Source organism: Lissotriton helveticus, chromosome 3_1 (assembly GCF_964261635.1).
Source record: "Lissotriton helveticus chromosome 3_1, aLisHel1.1, whole genome shotgun sequence".
Lineage (NCBI taxonomy): Eukaryota > Metazoa > Chordata > Amphibia > Caudata > Salamandridae > Lissotriton > Lissotriton helveticus.
The window spans coordinates 1,770,456,336-1,770,474,418 of record NC_136061.1 but is presented as its reverse complement, the minus strand read 5'-3'; the positions used below and the strand labels follow the sequence as shown (position 1 = coordinate 1,770,474,418).

The 18,083-nt window shown below is 45.2% G+C and overlaps 1 protein-coding gene across 2 annotated transcripts in view; it reads right to left on the bottom strand.

Moving 5' to 3' along the window:
- LOC144823779 (uncharacterized) overlaps positions 1-13,792 on the bottom strand; it is a 43,950-nt gene extending 30,158 nt beyond the window's left edge. The window contains exons 1-4 of one of the 2 annotated variants that reach the window (XR_013608837.1): positions 13,519-13,792; positions 6,264-6,347; positions 3,409-3,474; positions 2,336-2,554 (exon numbers count right to left, since the gene is read on the bottom strand). Coding sequence is in view for 1 of the 2 variants with exons in the window: in XM_078682606.1 (XP_078538732.1) it covers positions 2,393-2,554; positions 3,409-3,474; positions 6,264-6,347; positions 13,519-13,660 (454 nt within the window). In the remaining variant the exon portion in view is untranslated. The remainder of the gene's footprint in view (positions 1-2,335; positions 2,555-3,408; positions 3,475-6,263; positions 6,348-13,518) is intronic. The other variant, XM_078682606.1, reaches the window with a different exon arrangement.
- Positions 13,793-18,083: the final 4,291 nt, after the last annotated feature.

The window sequence follows — 18,083 nt, the reverse complement described above, 5'->3', positions numbered from 1 at the left end:
ATAATTTTTTTAATTTAAATTATTTAAAAATATTTTAATATAATTTAATTTAATTTCATTAAATTAAATTAATGTAAATTTAATTTTACTTTATTTTTACACTGTACCCCTGTACCCCAAAAACCCAAAACTGACCCTGAACCCTAAAAAAACCCTTTACCCAAAAACCCAAAACTGACCCTGAACCCTAAAAATACCCCTTTACCCAAAAACTAAAAACTGACCCTGAACCCTAAAAATACCCCTTTACCCAAAAACTAAAAACTGACCCTGAACCCTAAAAATACCCCTTTACCCAAAAACTAAAAACTGCCCCTGAACCCTAAAAATACCCCTTTACCCAAAAACTAAAAACTGACCCTGAACCCTAAATATACCCCTTTACCCAAAAACCCAAAACTGACCCTGAACCCTAAAAATACCCCTTTACCCAAAAACTAAAAACTGACCCTGAACCCTAAAAATACCCCTTTACCCAAAAACCCAAAACTGACCCTGAACCCTAAAAATACCCCTTTACCCAAAAACCAAAAACTGACCCTGAACCCTAAAAATACCCCTTTACCCAAAAACTAAAAACTGACCCTGAACCCTAAAAATACCCCTTTACCCAAAAACTAAAAACTGACCCTGAACCCTAAAAATACCCCTTTACCCAAAAACTAAAAACTGACCCTGAACCCTAAAAATACCCCTTTACCCAAAAACTAAAAACTGACCCTGAACCCTAAAAATACCCCTTTAATTTAACATAATTAGCAATTAATCAATTAAATTAAATTAATTACCAATTACATTTTAATTAATTAACAAATATTTTTTAATTAACAATTAAATAAATATTACTACCAATTAATACATTTACATATTTAATTAATTATAATTAAATTACTTCCCACCCTATTCCCCTATAAACCCACAACCCGCTACAGGAAATACATTATTTTAATTTACATAATTAGCAATTAATCAATTAAATTAAATTAATTACCAATTACATTTTAAATAATTAACATATATTATTTAATTACCAATTAATTAATTATTACTACCAATTAATACATTTACATATTTAATTAATTATAATTAAATTACTTCCCACCCTATTCCCCTATAAACCCACAACCCGCTACAGAATAAAATTACACAATAATTTTAAAAAAATCATTAATTAAAAATAATTATAACATAAAATGACACTTTTCACACATATTATAACATAAAAACACTATAAATAATTAAATATTATTTAAAAAACGATATTTTTTACTATCTAGATTATATACTTGGATATTTTCACTTTCTATATTATTTACAGTCGATATTACTTCACTTACCTTAAAAACGATATTTTGACTGTCGATATTCTGTCCTGTCGATATTTTGTCCAAACGATATTTAAAACTCGATATTCTGTCCAAACGATATTTTGGAGTCGATATTATCTCTGTGCACCATATTTACTGTATGATGCTAATATTTTCATATAGGTGTATTGTTTTATCATATTTGGCGATTCAATGTGTTAAAGCCAGATGGGCATCAAAGTATGAATGCATATTTATCAGTTAAATAAATGTGGAAATATACAAGTTCTGACTTAATTTAGTCACAAAACAGAAGTTAATATGCAAAAATACCAATAAGATGGCCAAAAAATAAATACGAATACATACAGATGAAAATGTTCAAAACATAAATACCATAAAACCGGGAGCCATAATTATTCCCAATGGCAGATGTAATATGGCAGATGGGATATCTGTCACGTTTGTAAGAGAGTAACGAGGGACAAAATCAAAATTAGACCCTTAGTTTGCACACAATTCAGACATGTGATAGTCTGAAGTAGCCAATGGAGAAGGTTTATGGGCCTCAAGGAGAAGTATGATGTTAAGCACACCTTTTGCTGTAGACACCATCTGAATGAGTGCAGCAGTGGCCTTTCCCAGAGATATTTAAAGGCCTGTGTGTGCCAAAGCTTGTACTTTCCTGCAATAGGGTATACCACAAAGTCTACTATTCAGCTAGCGCTCAGCAAAAATATCCCTGTTGCTGTGCTTTACAAACAAGATGGGAGGGGTAGGGAGTAACAGTGTGTGGGTCGGGTATTTAAAGTGGAAAGAAGCAAACAGAAAAACACATGGTCTCTCGAGAATTGCTGAATGAATGAGAAAAAAGTGGTTCAGTATGTGTGAGCAGTGAAAGGGTACAGGTCAGCCAATCAATAGGACTATAAAGAAGGTGCGCACCAGAGGAGAAGCACACACAAGAGAAGGAAGGCAAGACAACGCGTATGTGAGAGTAACCATGAAGCCTTAGTAAGCGCTCAAACCTGACTGAGGGTGCCTCAAATTACAGATTCCACCAGTTCACACCGTGCTTCTCTTACCCACGCTCTGCAGGATGGCGACCACTGATCCAGCCGGGACTCCACCACCGTAGGCGAGGGCTGTCAACTTCATCATTGCAGCTGCAAGGGACCCAGCTGTTATACCAGCTGCTGTGAATCCAGCAGCTGTCAATGCAGCAGGTGCAGCGACAGCGCCAATCCCTGCGCAGAAGAAGAGACAGAGACCAATGTTACACGAGCAATCAACGTCACTCCCCTTTACAATGAACTATGCCAAAGTGCCCAAATTCCCCATCATTCCAGCCTTAATACAACTGCCTGTCAACCTAGCTCCCCTCTGACCTACAACCCCTCTGGACGTTCATTCCAACAATGATGCCAACCCACTTAGAGATGCCAATGCACCTCAGTCTTCCTCTACAGAACCTGAGTGTGCCGGAAAGGTGGAAGTTACAGTGAATTGGTGTTTAGATGCAGAAGGAGCAATTATGCATCACCTCTTTCTCCATTGTTTTAAGTGTTCATTCGCTTTATTCTAAAGATGAAGCTTTGGCACAAAATATAGGTTATCCCACCCTGTGCTCTTTGTCTCAAAGTTCCACCATTTGATTGTTTCTCCTTGTCCTTTATGGTCCCCTGGTGCCTGAATCAGTACTTACAAAAAGAGAACATGACACTTTGTGGACTTCGAGGCTCCATGGTCCTCTGCTGCTCCTAGGATTTGTTGACTCATTTCAACCACTACAGAAGGTTTTACCATCTTGTCCTTCAGTAGCTGAGTCTTCCTTACACATGGATCCCCTTCAGGCACCTACAGTTAGCCCCACTGGTCTCGCACTCTGGTTATCTGACTCCCTAGGCCCTGCACCCGTAGACCTGGCCCGGATCCTCAGAGTAAAAGGAGCGCCTTTGCCACTCAAAATGTGGGTGACCATAAGAATACTAAAATGCTACATAAACCACCAACCTGTTACCCCAGGGTACCTTCATTGCTGTATTGGCCTAGAATGCCTTGACAGGATGCTTCCAGAAAGAGAATAGGGGTAATACGTTACCTGCACCCACAGTGACGTAAGCAAGCAAAGCCCAAGACATACTGCTTTCCTTATTTTCCTTCGATTCTAAAAAAGAAGCACAGAAAAATACTTGCTCATGATTGAAAACTGCCCCTTTACCATCACTCTCCCCTTAGACCCTGATCCCAACCGGCCTGCTAAAATCTGGGGGAAATTGAACACACCCGCTAATTTGACAACAGGCAAGGTTCGCAACTAGGTGAGAGCACAATGCGTGCCCAATTGCATGTTGGCTACCTTGGAATGGGGAATAACATGCTAACAGTGCATGTTATTCTACACAACCAATGTGGGTAAATCAATGCCTGTGCACTATGTGCTTCTGCAGTTTGATCCTTTTTCACCTGACCCAAATTGCGGAACCAACTACTTCTGAGTTGTGCCCCCTACTGTAATCCTGTTTAAGAAGCAAATGGAAATTTGCTCCTTAAACGGAAATACGGGCTCAATCGCGTTCAGGGCATTATAGATTATTCACTTTGAACCTTCCTAATTAACTTCAACATATGATTATTAATTGTTTTAATTATTTTTATTAAGCAGTTGTTAGAGTACACAGGTCGAACTTCAAAATAAGATTTTAAAGGTTTTGTGGCAAAATCCTCTTGATTCGCATATGAAGTACACTTGGATTCTGGTTTTCAGTCTTTTCTCCTGAGGATGTAATGTTTCTGGCCTGCTTATGACAGGGATGCATAATCTCCAAACCCTACGGACAGTTTTTTCCACAGTTCCGAGGGCCAGGGGAACAGATGACACAGACACAGGTATATCACTAGTCTGCTATTTATCACTATGAACCTCATAGCAGATTTGTTCCTAAATTTAAGGGTACGCTTGTGTCCCACCTTGCTGCTTCGTTCACTAGAATGCCCATCCGTTCCTCCCGCTTCCTGTCCAGTCTCCTCGGGCCACAAGTAGTGTCTATTGTCTCATCTCAGCTGGGGACCTAGTCCAACTCTATGATGCTGGTTCCCGTGACTTAAAAATGCACAGCACTGCACATTTGTGTCAAGCGTTAAGCGTGTTCTACTTAAGCTGAGCTCATGCAACTTTACATTCCATAGCTAACCGGTGTCTCGGCATCTAAATAAACTTGCAAGTTCATTTATTTATGTTTTTGTGATTTTATATAGCATAGACATGGCCCAGGTGCATCAGAGCTGTGCAAGACTAAAATTACAAACAATCATCACAGGAATATATTCGAGATACAGCACAGGAAAAGAGAAAAAACTGGTATTTGAGAATGTGTTGCAGATCATAGATTTAGCACAAGTGCCTTTCGAAAACTAGTCTTAAGTTCCTTTTTAAAGGTAGCGCACCACGTGGTCATACAGAGGGCCAGAGGAAGGAAGTTTCAGATGCTTCCTGAGAGTGATTGGTTCATATATCGTTGTCGTTTGAAGGTGGGAAGCTTGAAGATAAGGTATTGTGTGTTTCTTGAACCCTGCTTTGCACCTGATATTTAAAATGTTGCTGCTAAGAATATGGGTGAAGAGGAATTCAAGGCCTTGGGTGTGGTACAGGAAGTGTTAAACTGAGCTCTCGCCTCAATAGAAGTCATTGGTGGGACAGCAGGATAGGTGTGATATGGTAAACTTCCTTGTGAACAGGAAAAAGCGTGCTTCAGCATGTAGAACTGTTCTGAGCGAAACTAAGTGTGCTTTAGGGACACCTGAAAGGAATGAGTTCTAGAGAAAACCAACATCTGAATTGAAGTTATGTTCCAGAATGAGCTGTCTGATCCCCTAGAACAGCCTTAGTTGGAACTGGTCGCTCGCCCATGGATGTGACTCGACTCTGGAGTTTGAGCAGATTGTTGAGGATGAAGCCAAGCAACTTAGCATTCTGAACAATGTTGGGTTGGCACTCCAGGGCAGAAAGGGATTCTATTAATTTTTGTGCAGGTAGGTTGAATTTCTTCAGAGATATAAGAAAGAATTATACAAGTAAAAATGCTAGGAGAAAAGGGGAGGTTCTGTGTTAACCTCAGTAAAATTGATCTCGCCCGCAAGGGACCTGGAAGAGATGAGAAGTAGCGTCACATTGGGCTTCCACTGGTTCTACATGGAGAGTGTTGACTGCACTCTACAACCTGACCAGAAAAAGGAAGAGCCCTCAGGATCTATCTCCAGATGAACCCAACAGAGCCTTACAATCTACCGTCTGATCACAGCGTCCTTTACATAGCCCTACAAAGTTACAAGGCAGGGTTTGCCTGAGGAACAATGGACTTGGGACTGCTTCTGGCACCCTGGAAGCACAAAGCCTGTGGTCCTTCGCTCTCTCTCATATACTAGGAGCAGCTCCTCTCCAGGCGAGTGATGGAGGAGCTGAGAGTGTAACTAGGGCACTTCAGGGGGAAATCAGACACTCAAAGTAGAATGGTTTATTTGGTACTCTGCCACTGTATCACATACAATATGTTACGTGACAAAAATATTGCAACAATGATTTTGACAAACTACTACACATATAGTGTAAATAGAGGCGGAGTTAAGAAGAGTAAATATGTACTTAACTTGCCTATGCTGAGCGGTAGGATATGTAGTGGATGCAATACTTTTTTATTTAACAATATGGACCTTGATATAGTGTCATAGAACCACTCATTACCGTCTCTCCAACAGCAAAAGTACAGGCTATCGCCCTCTACAATGAAGAAGTAAATCCTGAGTTACACCCTTCTGCAACAGAAAGCTGCTTCTTTTACCCAGTATTCTGCCTCTTACTCCTGGTTAAAAAATAGTATAGTTGGCTTTTAGGCAAAACTTTTCTCCCTATAAGATCATCTCCATGCTCCAAATACTAGCCTCCCCTTCAGTACTTACTCAAGGAAGCGCAATCATACGTTCCATGCAGCAGTTCCAGAAGCCAACTCTTGGTGGCTATGTGAGAGCTGTGTGTCAAGAGATCTGTGTGCAAAAAGATTTTATGTAGCTTTAAATTCCATAAAAGTTAAAGAGATTTTGAATAATATTATCTCACTATGATTCTAGAGTTTTGTAATGCCCCCCAGAGGTTAGAACATTTGACATGGCTCTCCTCTTATTTATTTTGAAACAACAAGGGGACCCAAGTAAAGTCAGCGAGGGAGATCGGGATTCAGTTATTTTACACTACAATGGTCCCTAGGGAAATAAGGATAACAGTACATAAATGAATATAGACCCAATCAGTACTATATTGGTTAAACTTGTCCAGCCGGACAGAGGTCTAATATTTAATATTTTTGCAATTCTTTAAGATGTATACAAACAAAAATACTGAGAGTGGGACACAAGCCTGCATCCTACTACAGAAACAAAAACAAACAGTTAGGGAACATTTAAGAGAGGCTCAGGCAACGCTCACGGCTTGTTATAGAAAAAAAATGTAATAAAAAAAACAAATTGCAAGTAATCAATCAATCATATCATTTGTAAAGCGCACTACTCACCCGTGAAGGTCTAAAGGAGCTGGGGAGGGGAATGCTGTTTCTGCTCGAAAAGCCAGGTCTTGAGGCCTTTTCTGAAGGTCAGCAGGTCTTGTGTCTGCCGTAGGTGGATGAGGAGGGTGTTCCAGGTCTTGGCGGCGAGGTGGGAGAACGAACTGCCACCGGAGGTCGCTCTTCGGAAGTGGGGGACCGTGGCGAGGGTGAGGTCGGCGGAGCGGAGCTGGCAGGTAGGGGTGTAGAAGCGGAGTCGTCTGTTGAGGTACTTTGGTCCGCTGTTGTGGAGTGCCTTGTGTGCGTGGGTGAGGAGCTTGAAGGTTATTCTCTTGTTGACCAGGAGCCAGTGTAGGTCTCTCAGGTGGGGTGTGATGTGGCTGCGGCGAGGGATATCGAGGATCAGATGTGCAGAGGCGTTCTGGATGCGTTGAGCTGTCTCAGGAGTTTGGCCGAGGCTCCTGCTTAGAGGGTGTTTCTGTTGTCCAACCTGCTGCTCACGAGGGCCTGGGTGACCGTTCTTCTCATTTCAGTGGTGATCCACTTGTAGATCCTGCGGAGCATGCGGAGGGTATTGAAGTGGGAGGAGGAGACAGCGTTGACCTGTTTAGTCATGGAGAGGGTGGAGTCGAGGATGACCCCTAGGTTGTGTGCGTGGTAGGTCGGTGTTTGGGCGGGTCCCAGTGCGGTCGGTACCAGGAGTCTTCCCAGGCAGAAGGGGTGGATCTGAGGATGAGGACCTCCGTCTTGTCCGAGTTTAGCTTCAGTCAGCTGTTCCTCATCCATTCAGCGACAGCCTACATACCTTCATGAAGGTTGGTTTTGGCGGTGTGGGGGTCCTTGGTGAGGGAGAGGATCAGCTGGTTGTCATCGGCGTAGATGATGTTGAGGTCGTGCCGACGAGCGACATGGGCGAGCGGAGCCATGTAGATGTTAAACAGAGTAGGGATGAGCCCTGGGGTACACCGCAGATGATCTCGGTGGCTTCGGAGTGGAAGGGGGGAAGGCGGATGCTCTGTGTTCTGCCGGAGAGGAAGGAGGTGGTCCAGTCCAGGGCCTTCTCTTGGATCCCGGTGTTGTGGAGGTGTGTTTGTAGTGTGTGGTGGCAGACCGCGTCGAAGGCAGCTGACAGGTTCAGGAGGATGAGGGCCGCCGTTTCTCTGTTGTCCAGCAGGGACTTGATGTCATCGGTGGCGTCAATGAGGGCAGTCTCGGTGCTGTGGGTACTGCGGAACCCGGACTGGGAAGGGTCCAGGATGTTGTTCTCCTCGAGGTAGCGGGTCAGATATTCTTTGACAGTCTTCTCGATGACCTTTGTTGGGAGCAGGGAGATGGGCCGGAAGTTCTTGAGGTCCGCCTTGGGTTTCTTAAGTAAGGCGTTGATCTCCGCATGCTTCCAGCTCTGCAGGAAGGTTGCTGTCTCAAAGGAGGTGTTGATGACTTTCCCGGAGATGGGGTCCGATGGCTGTGCTGGCTTTGTTGAAGATGTGGTGTGGGCATGGGTCTGACGGAGATCAGAGTGGATGGTGTTCATGATGTTGATGGTGTCGTCGTCGTTGATGTTGGTCCAGGAGAGCAGGCGGTTGGTGCGGATGGTGGTCTTGGGGGCAGATGTCTCAGTGGTTGTCGGGGCGGTCGTGGCGTTGAAGCTGTTGTGGATGTCTGCGATCTTGCGGTGGAAGAAGGTGGCCAGCTCGTTGCACAGGTCTTGCGAGGGTGGGACGTCGTTGGTGTTGGAGCTGGGGTTGGAGAGTTCCTTCATAATGTTTAAGATCTCTTTGCTGTTGTTTGCGTTGTTGTCTAGGCAGTCTTTGAAGGAGGCCCTTTTTGGCGGATCTGATGAGGTGATGGTGCCTGCGGGTGGCGATCTTGTGGGCTGCGTGGCTGTCCGGTGTTCGTTCACGGAGCCAGATCTTCTCCAGCTTTCGGCAGGTTTGCTTGGAGGCCCGGAGGTCTTCAGTGAACCAGCTGGCTTTCTTGTTGGTGTGACTGTTTGAGGGTTTCTTGATCGGGCGAGGGTGTTGGCGCAGTCGTTGATCCACTGTCTGAGGTTGCGGGCGGCGGTGTCGGGGTCAGTGGGGTCGGCGGGTGGGATCTGGGCGAGGGTGGTGGTTAGCTGGTCTTCGATGACTTTGCTCCAGCAGCGGCGAGGCATCTGTTGGGTGCGGTGGTGCTTGGTGGGTTTCTTGAAGGTGAAGTGGATGCAGCGATGGTCAGTCCAGTGGAGTTCGGTGGTGTGGTTGAAGGAGACGCGGGGGCTTGCGGAGAAGATGGGGTCAAGCTTGTGGCCAGCAGAGTGGGTGGGTGTTATGACAAGTTGTCTGAGTCCAAGGTTGGCTAGGTTGTCGATCAGAGTGGTGGAGTTGGTGTTGTTGTTCTCGAGGTGGAAGTTCAGGTCCCTGAGGAGGATGTAGTCCGTGGAGGTGAGGGCGTGTGTGCTGACGAAGTCGGCGATGGAGTCGCTGAACTGTGGTCGGGGTCCGGGGGGTCTGCAGATGAGGGTTCCTCTGAGGGTGGTGTTGGGGTCGGTGTGGATCTGGAAGTGTAGGTGTTCGGCAGTGCTTAGGGTGTCGTCGGTGTTGGTTGAGACTCTGAGAGTGTTCCTGTGGATGAAGGCGATTCCTCCTCCTGCTCCGTTGGTGCAGCCCCTGCGGGTCATCTTGTAACCTTCTGGGACGGCCATGGCTATGTCGGGTGCCGAGGCGGGGTTCAGCCAGGTCTCCGTCAGGAAAGTGACGTCTGGGGAGGTTGAGTCGAGTAGGTCCCAGAGTTCAACGCCGTGTTTGCGGGCGGAGCGGGTGTTGAGAAGGATGCATCTGAGGTTTTTGGGTTCTTCCCTGGTCGGCAGCATGGTGGGGCGGATGCTTGTGAAGCTGCAGTTCCGGCAGGTGAAAGCTCCATGGGTGCGCTTCGGGGCGGCCAGGAAGCAGGTGTGTGATCGTCCGGTGTTGAGTGCGTGGAAGGTTTTGGCATCGTAGCGGTGTCGGGCGTCGTGGCGTTCACTGGGTCCAGGGGTCAGGTGCTGGGCGCGGTCCAGGCATGGAATAAAAACAAGTCTTGGCAAGAAAGCAAGTACAGGCACAGAGGAATAAAAACAAGTCTGGGCAAGAAAGCAAGTACAGGCACAGAGGAATAAAAACAAGTCTGGGCAAGAAAACAAGTACGGGCACCGAGGAATAAAAACAAGCCTGGGCAAGAAAGCAAGTAAAGGCACAGAGGAAAAAAACAAGCCTGGGCAAGAAAGCAAGTTAGGCACAGGGAAAAAATACCGGATTAGGCAAAAATAATGCAGGCAGAGCTGTGCAGCAGCGTGGGGAGTGACCTGCCTGCGAGCAGGGTCAGAGGTACAACACCTGTAATGCTATCATTCACTATGTAAAGGAACACCTTTACATAGTGAATGATAGCATTACAGGTGTTGTATAAGGGGTTTTATGGTGTTGACGGCGTTTCGATCCATGTGAACAATGCATGGATCATCATCAGGACCAGGGCACAAGTCCTAAAAAAAGAAGAGGGGGGACGCTGACGTCACGACAGAAAGTGACATCACAAAAGGCGGCTTGCACCATCAGACTCATTGCCTCCCCTCACTCACCCCTTAGATGCGATTGCATCAGAGAAGCCAGCACGTGAGCAGCAGTCTGAAGGCGCTCCGATCTTGCCCCAGCCCAGAGAGGCCAAAGAGTGAATGTGTGGCTCCATTTGCTCCAGTTTTTCGAGCTCCCGGTAAAAGAAGTGGGGGGACGCCATCCACCTGCATGATACCCCGACTTGAGCCCTGATCAGGACATTGAATTAAGCATGCCTGTGTATTAGTGCCTTTGATTATTGAAGGTTCAAAGTGGGGGACCAAGTTAAGGAATGTGCGCCAGGCTCATTTAGGTGGCGGGCCAGCAGGAGCAGGGATTTGATAAAGTACTGTGGGTCCAACACTTGAGTGGTCACAGGAACGCCTAAGTGCGTGAATTTCCTTCGATTGCTGGAGATGCAGAATTCGGGTGCGAGGCGGGAGCCACAGGTGTGTGCTCAATGGTGCAATGGCCTACGTGCGTGGAATTCCTTTGATTCTTTGATAAGTAGAATTCGGGGGTGAGGTGGGAGCCACAGACGTGTGGTCAGGAGGCGCAATAGCCTAGCTCCGTTGTCCTTGCGGATCTGTGCAGGGGGTCGGATTCCGTCTCCTCTTGGCATCTGAGGTTTTACATACACAGCTCTCTCCTCAGTGACCAGATTTTCAAATCCAGCAGACATAAAGCTATGGGATGGCACTGACCATTGATGCACAAGGACTGCAATGATAAACCCATGTGCAAAGAAGAAGGAGTGCAAAGAAACATATACCAGACCTATAAAACTGATTACATCTAAGAAAGACAAAAAAAGAGCAGTGCTGGAAAAGTTGTACACTTTGTTAAATTACAGAAAGCTTTGGACTAGCCCAAAAAAGAGATGAGGGAGCTGTCAGTCTGTCCTGTGTTGCAGATCGGTAGCTGATTCTCTCCGGTTTTCTTTGCATTCTGGGACTTGTGGGCCTGTATTTATAATAGTAAAAACAAAACTACAAACACCAAGTGATAAGATAAGGACTGGATGGATTTCAATCTTGTTTTGTGCGGCAAAGGGGATGGTAAAACATGGGAAATATTTGCATTAGGGGACAGAACTCATGGGATTTTACTCTGCGGAATTTCGCTGGAGTTACAAAAAAACTCTGCAAGATTCTGCGGAGTTCTGCCAATGAACGGAAATTGGCACATTCCGCAGCTTGCGCTGTGATTCAGCGCGAATGTCACAATGCAACGAGTCTGAGGGTGGAGCTACTCCAACTGTTTTTGCTGCCACTTGAGTAGATTTTCTACTCGAGCAACAGCCTTGTGACTGCGAAAGGTCGCAACCACCGTTGGAAAAGTCTTGCTGAATGTCCTCTAAGCGACCCCAAATCACGCATGGGGTAGCCACGGCCCGTGGAGGGAGTTACGGTGGGCAGGAAGGCGGGGCAGGGGAGGGGCAGGGTGGGGGGTGCTAAAAACCGGAATATGGATAATTGGAGATAAGTAAACAATTTAATTAATAAAAGGAATTTCGTAGCGCGCACTGAATCGCATTGTGCGATGCAGGGCGCGCTACGAAATTAGTTTTTTTTATTAAATTGTTTACTTACCTCCAATCATCCATAGTCCGGTTTTTAGCACCCCCCACCCTGCCCGTCCCCCGCCCGCTGCTGCATGGGGGATGCCAAATCTGGATCGTGCCTGCCAATTTACCGTTTTTGGCATGTGCGCAAGATAACAGTTCAGAAGTATGCATTACAAGAGTAATATGGAGTCACCAAAATTCCACAAATTCCATCAATTCCATTGGCGGAACGGATTATTTGCATTATCTGCATACCGAAACAAAAAGATAAATATTCGTGGACCCTTCTTAATACTTAGTATGGTTATTAGAATTGTGCACACCTCGGCTCTCAAACAACCATACCCATAAACTATGTTTAAGTAAATTATCCATTTCTCATTTTCCATCCTATGCTGAAGCCCAGAAAAATGCAAGTGATTGTGGGTCTTGGCCAAGGGTCTCCTTAGTCTGTATATCCCCTCTTTCAAATCTGCTATGCTGCATCAATGTGGTGAGGCAGTGTTTAAAGCAATCTATATGTGTGTCCAAGGTTTGTTATAGGAAGAGAGGGATAGGGAAGCATGAACTCTATTTTAAATATTGTAGTTGGGAAAGACCTCAGCAATTTAGACTCTCCTGGTACATTCGGGTTGTTTGATTACCAGCCCTTCAAAATGCAAAGTTTCCAGCAGCTTCTATTGGAAAACACACAATAATGGGCACAAAGAAAACTGTTTTCCACATGTTATGCTCCCAAAACGTGTAATCCCTGTTATTCACAGCCCCGGGAATTACCAATAACCCTCACAATCAATATTCGGATGGAAAAATAATGGGATTTGTAATTGGGCACTCATATTGAGGACCTAATAAATCCGGGATTGCCAGAGGAATCTGTAATTATTCGTCCATTTCCCCTGGTAATTCCCCATTTTGTCATACAGACTTTCCAGGTGAAAGGAAAAATGTCATAATTTCAATGGGACCTTGAGTTGCCTCAGGTTTTAAGTCAAGGAGAGGGTCTCCTCCTGTACAGAGAGGTGAGGGTGTGTGTGCGTGGCACGAGGTGAAGAAGAAATAAGCCTTCTCTCCTGGGTGTCCCCTACATTTTAATCGAAAAACGTAAAGGTTGGATGGGAGCGAATATAGCCTTTAATTGACCGAATCAGATGAAGCTTTATGGCGTCAAAGTCATTTTTTGGGAGAGGTGCTGTAGGGGTGTACCGTGTTAGCAGTTCTCGAATGCGGCTTTTTAATGGAAAGCTACAAAAAAGGTTTGCAGCAAGAACAGTCTTACTGTCTATTTCTAAATATATACATTCTGAAAGCACTGTAAACACAACAGCATCTTTTTGCATATTGTATGGCAATTTATTTTAAACGGGATTACACTGTTCTTATTCAGTGTGAATTCTGTGTGTTTAAACTATGATTAACTAAGAGAGCATTCCCACCAGAACAATACATTTCACCTAGATTAACGTGCATTTATTTTTCCTTTAAGGTGTCTGCAATATATTGTATAATAATGCAGGTACCTGTAGAAGAAAGACCACCAAAATAGTTATGGAATATGTTCTTCTTTTTTTGCCACGCGTCTGACAGGATTACAGGTACTCGTGAATAAAGAATGCCTATCTCGCAAACCGCCCTCGAGGGTGCAAACCTCTTTTCGCTCATTTTCACCCTCCAGACGAGCAAAATGCCTCCCGTGGACTTCATTAGAAACATCCGCTTTGAAGGCAGAGCCGCTGTGACGCAGCCTGGCTCGCGGCAGGTCAGTCAGGAAAGAAGCGTCGGCAGGAAAGAGCTGAAGGAGGGTGTCTGGCGGCAGGAGGCACGACTTACCTCAGACGAGGGACGGTGTAGATGCGGTCACACCGGGCAAAGCACTGGATGCTGCGTGAGGGAAGATGTCTTTTTATATGTGGTTCCTCCCCCTCAGCACTTTCTTTTCCCTGGACGAGCATAGGTTTCGTTTCTCCGCTGCTCACTGTTGACTTTCAAAACCATTTTCTGTATTGTTGGCGCGTAAGGTGTTAATGCTCGTCATAGACGAGTTTATGACGTTTGGTTTTTATAACGTTTATTATCTTGGTGTGGGTACGTGTCCTTCTTTTCATTGTGCGTGTGTGTGTGGGGGCGGGGGTAGCTCTCGGCTGGTGCTTGTTTGCAGTTAGTCAGAGCTGTCTCTTCACATTTATGTTCTAACTAAGGCAAAGTGCAAGGTCAAACTATTAACAGTAGTGCAGGCGGTGCAGTGGCACCAGGGCCAAGGCTACGATGCGTGGGGGGGGGGAGGGGGTGATGGAGAACCCCCTTTTTATTAGGTCTCGGCTATTTAGTTATTTATTTATTTATTTATGCGATTTTATATAGCGCGAACTTTACCCGAAGGTGTCAGAGCGCTTTACATAGGACCCAGTTTCAAACATAAGGACTGTCGGTACAAAAAGAATTTGCAAATTGTTGACTTACATAAGAACCAGTTGAAAACATACGGATTGAGGATTACATGCGTTATAGAAAGATTTAGGATTACATACGTTATAAAGAGGTACAAACAGAAAAAATTGCAAATGTACAAGAGATAGAATCACACAGGGAGGAGGTACAAATGGATACAATCTAGGCATATACTAGTGATATCTCTATCTACTTAGGGAGGGGATACACATGGATATACTCTAAGAGTCACATAGGAATGGTAGAAAGCACAGCGGACTCCTGCATAAACTAGTGATTAGAGTTATCTCTATATACATAGGGAAGGGGTAAGACTGGATATACTCTAAAAGTCACATAGGAAGGGCAGATAGCAACGCAGACTACTACATATTCTAGTGATTAGAGCTATCTCTATATACATAGGGAAGGGATACACATGGATATATTCTAACAGACACATAGGCGACTAGTCGTTAGAGTTATCTCTTTATACATAGGGAGGGGATACACATGGATATACTCTAAAAGTCACATAGGAGACTAGTCATTTGAGTTATCTCTATATACATAGGGAGGGATATGACTGGATATACTCTAAGGGTCACATAGGAATGGTAGAGAGTACAAAGGTCTACTGCATATACTAGTGATTGGAGTTATCCCTATATACATAGGGAGGGGAAACGAATGGATATACTCTAAGAGTCTACTGTATTTACTAGTGATTAGAGTTATTTCAATAAATCACAGAGCAGAGTTCCAAAAGTGTGGATGCAGTCACAGCACAAAGGGAGGGTGGGAGGGATGCAAGGGTAAGTAGAGAAGGGAAAGCAGAAAAGGGAGAAATCATTTGAGGATCATCCACGGGGATAAGGGGTTGAAGGGCGACGGAATGGAAGGAGGGCTAGAGTCCAGAAAAAACTGTCCGAAAACAGCAGCAAGGTGTCGGCCAGGACAGAACAAGAAGTCAAGAAGTCCAGGAGAGAAGGTGGGAGTCCAGGTGGAAGATGAAGCTGGAGGCCAGCCGCAGGCGCGTCGCAATCTTGGAGTCATCTAGCGTAGGCTGCGCACATGCGCAGTCTCGCTGGTGAGATTTAACCACTTGGCTGCTAAGGCACATGATGAGCTTCCATTGACTTTCCATTGAAATCAATGGAAAGTCCATGACGAGTTACCCTTGTCATTAGCGCTGAAGTGGTTAATGACTTGGAGTAGCGAGGTTAAGCCCCGCCCCTCTTCTCTGTTGGCTGGCCTCCTAAACAGTGGCCAGACATTGGAGAAGAAGTCCCAGTGACGTTCTTCTTTGGATCTAAGCCCCGTCCTTTTCGGATTGGGGTGTGTTTTTGACTTTCTTTCTAGGCTATAAACAACAGTCAAAAACACGCCCCCCAGTCTGAGAAGGACGGGGCTTCCAGAAGTCTGGTTTGCTTACTCCGAGCAATTTCGGACTCTTCCTCAGTGACATCACTGGATCCAACCTGTTTTGTGTAGACACTCTCCCTTCTGAGCACAGCCCCCGCCCTCCCCCGTACCCACCGCACTCTGTGTCCCATCCTCGCCTCTAACGCATTTTCAGCTGTGTTCCGGCAGCCGAGAAGCGATGCGACTCCCGTGCGCCTCACTCAGGACCCGCCGGTAGTCAGACACTCTTTCCTCCTCTTGGCCGCCATTAAAGGGCTGCCCCCCGGAGCTGCTGCCCTCCCTCGGCTGATTAGAGCGGGGCGGCGGTGATCTGAGCATTAACAGAGTCAGTCCCCGGCGTTCCGTGAACTTTACCTTCTTTATTCAAGAATACATTTGGGCAAAAAACGACACCACTACAAAAAAACAGTTAATCACGTTCTCTTGTTCCTGCGCATTCACTGCAAATTTTAACTGCAAACTGAGCACAATTATGGAAAAAGTGCGGGGGTAATTTTAGCAGTACTTGAAATTACCAAAAGTAGGCCGGTTTCACCCAACACAACTGAAGTTATAGGGTGGAGTATGAAGCTACAACCCACGCCAGAATGTGGTAGGTGCGAGCAAGCGTGTGTAGCAGAAGGGGTTTTATTAACTCCAAGAAAGTAAGAATTTTGTTTGCAGACAAAAGGCTGTGTCATGGCTAGCGCTTCCTAAAGAAGTGAAAGGGGTAACGAAACAAGCCACCTCTTGGAGCAACACTCGGGGCACACTAAGTCTCCTGCACCGTACAATCATCCTGCACACATCTCATTTCTCAACGTGAAACCGACACTAGTTCTAATCAAAGGGAAACAGAGTCTGGTTTGCTTACTCCGAGCATTTTCGGCCTCTTCCCCAGTGACATCAATGGATCCAACTCCATTTTGTTTAGACACTCTCCCTTCTGAGCACTGCACCTGCCCTCCCCCGTACCCACCACCCTCTGTGTCCCATCCTCTCCTCCAACGCATTTTCAGCTGTGTTCCGGCAGCCGAGAAGCGCTGCGACTCCCGTGCGCCTCACTCAGGATCCGCGGGTTCTCAGACACTCTTTCCTCCTCTTGGCCACCATTAAAGGGACGCCCACCATAGCTGCTGCCCTCCCTCGGCTGATTAGAGCGGGGCGGCGGTGATCTGAGCATTAACAGAGTCAGTCCCCGGCGTTCCGTACACTTTACCTTCTTTATTCAAGAATACATTTGGGCAAAAAAACAAAACCACTACAAACAAGCATTTGCAATGCAATAGGTCTCGCATTTTTGGAGTTGGAGCTATTGACATTGTAAATGGCAATATTTTTCAGGTATGTTTTTTAAGTGCAGTGATAATTCAAAGAAACTAGGCTATTGCTGGTGTTTGTAGACTGGAATACCAAAGTATTGCTGCCCTGAAATCTGTGCTCAGAAGGGATACCTATTAAAAACAAGCACTGGCGTTGCCAATAGGTTTCGCATTTGGAAAGTTGGAGCTATTGGTTTTGTAAATGACATTTTATATTTATATATTGTTATTGACAATGCCAATAACGATATATAAATATAAAATGTCATTTACAAAACCAATAGCTCCAACTTTCCAAATGCGAAACCTATAGGCAACGCTAGTGCTTGTTTTTTATCGTAGGTATATATGAAGGTATAAACATTTTTTTTTACTACTGTGTGGCCTCTACACTCTTATGTACGTTTTAAAAATCAGATATTTTACCAAAAGGCAACATACTTTGGCTTTTTAAAAACGTATGTCACGTGTAGGTTTCAAAATTGAGTACGTGGTTTCGAAATTATACTAACTGGCAGCTTAAACGAATGCTGCCCATTTGAACCCATTTATAAACCGCTTTCGAATACGTAATCATTTATTTAAAGCTAATTTATTGCAGTAATGCGATTTTGGGGTTTCAACTGCTTCCAAGCACAAACGCGCTTCCATGCCCGCCAGATGGATGGGCTAATGGTATGTTGTGTACTTCTCACCCCTTCACAGATAAGCGATTTAGTTACAGCTTTCTGTTGAGCCATTCTCACAGAGGGTGCTGACAGAGAAATGGGGTGTTACAACACTCTGTAGCCAAATTACAAGGAAATGTTTGTAGATGCAAACGGTCAGGGCATAGCATAGTGAGGCCTCCATCAGCCTAGGTATACGGCTGTACTTTATCAAAAAATGGTGGCGGGAGTGCCATCCTGTTTCTGTCTCAGACTTGTGCTCCG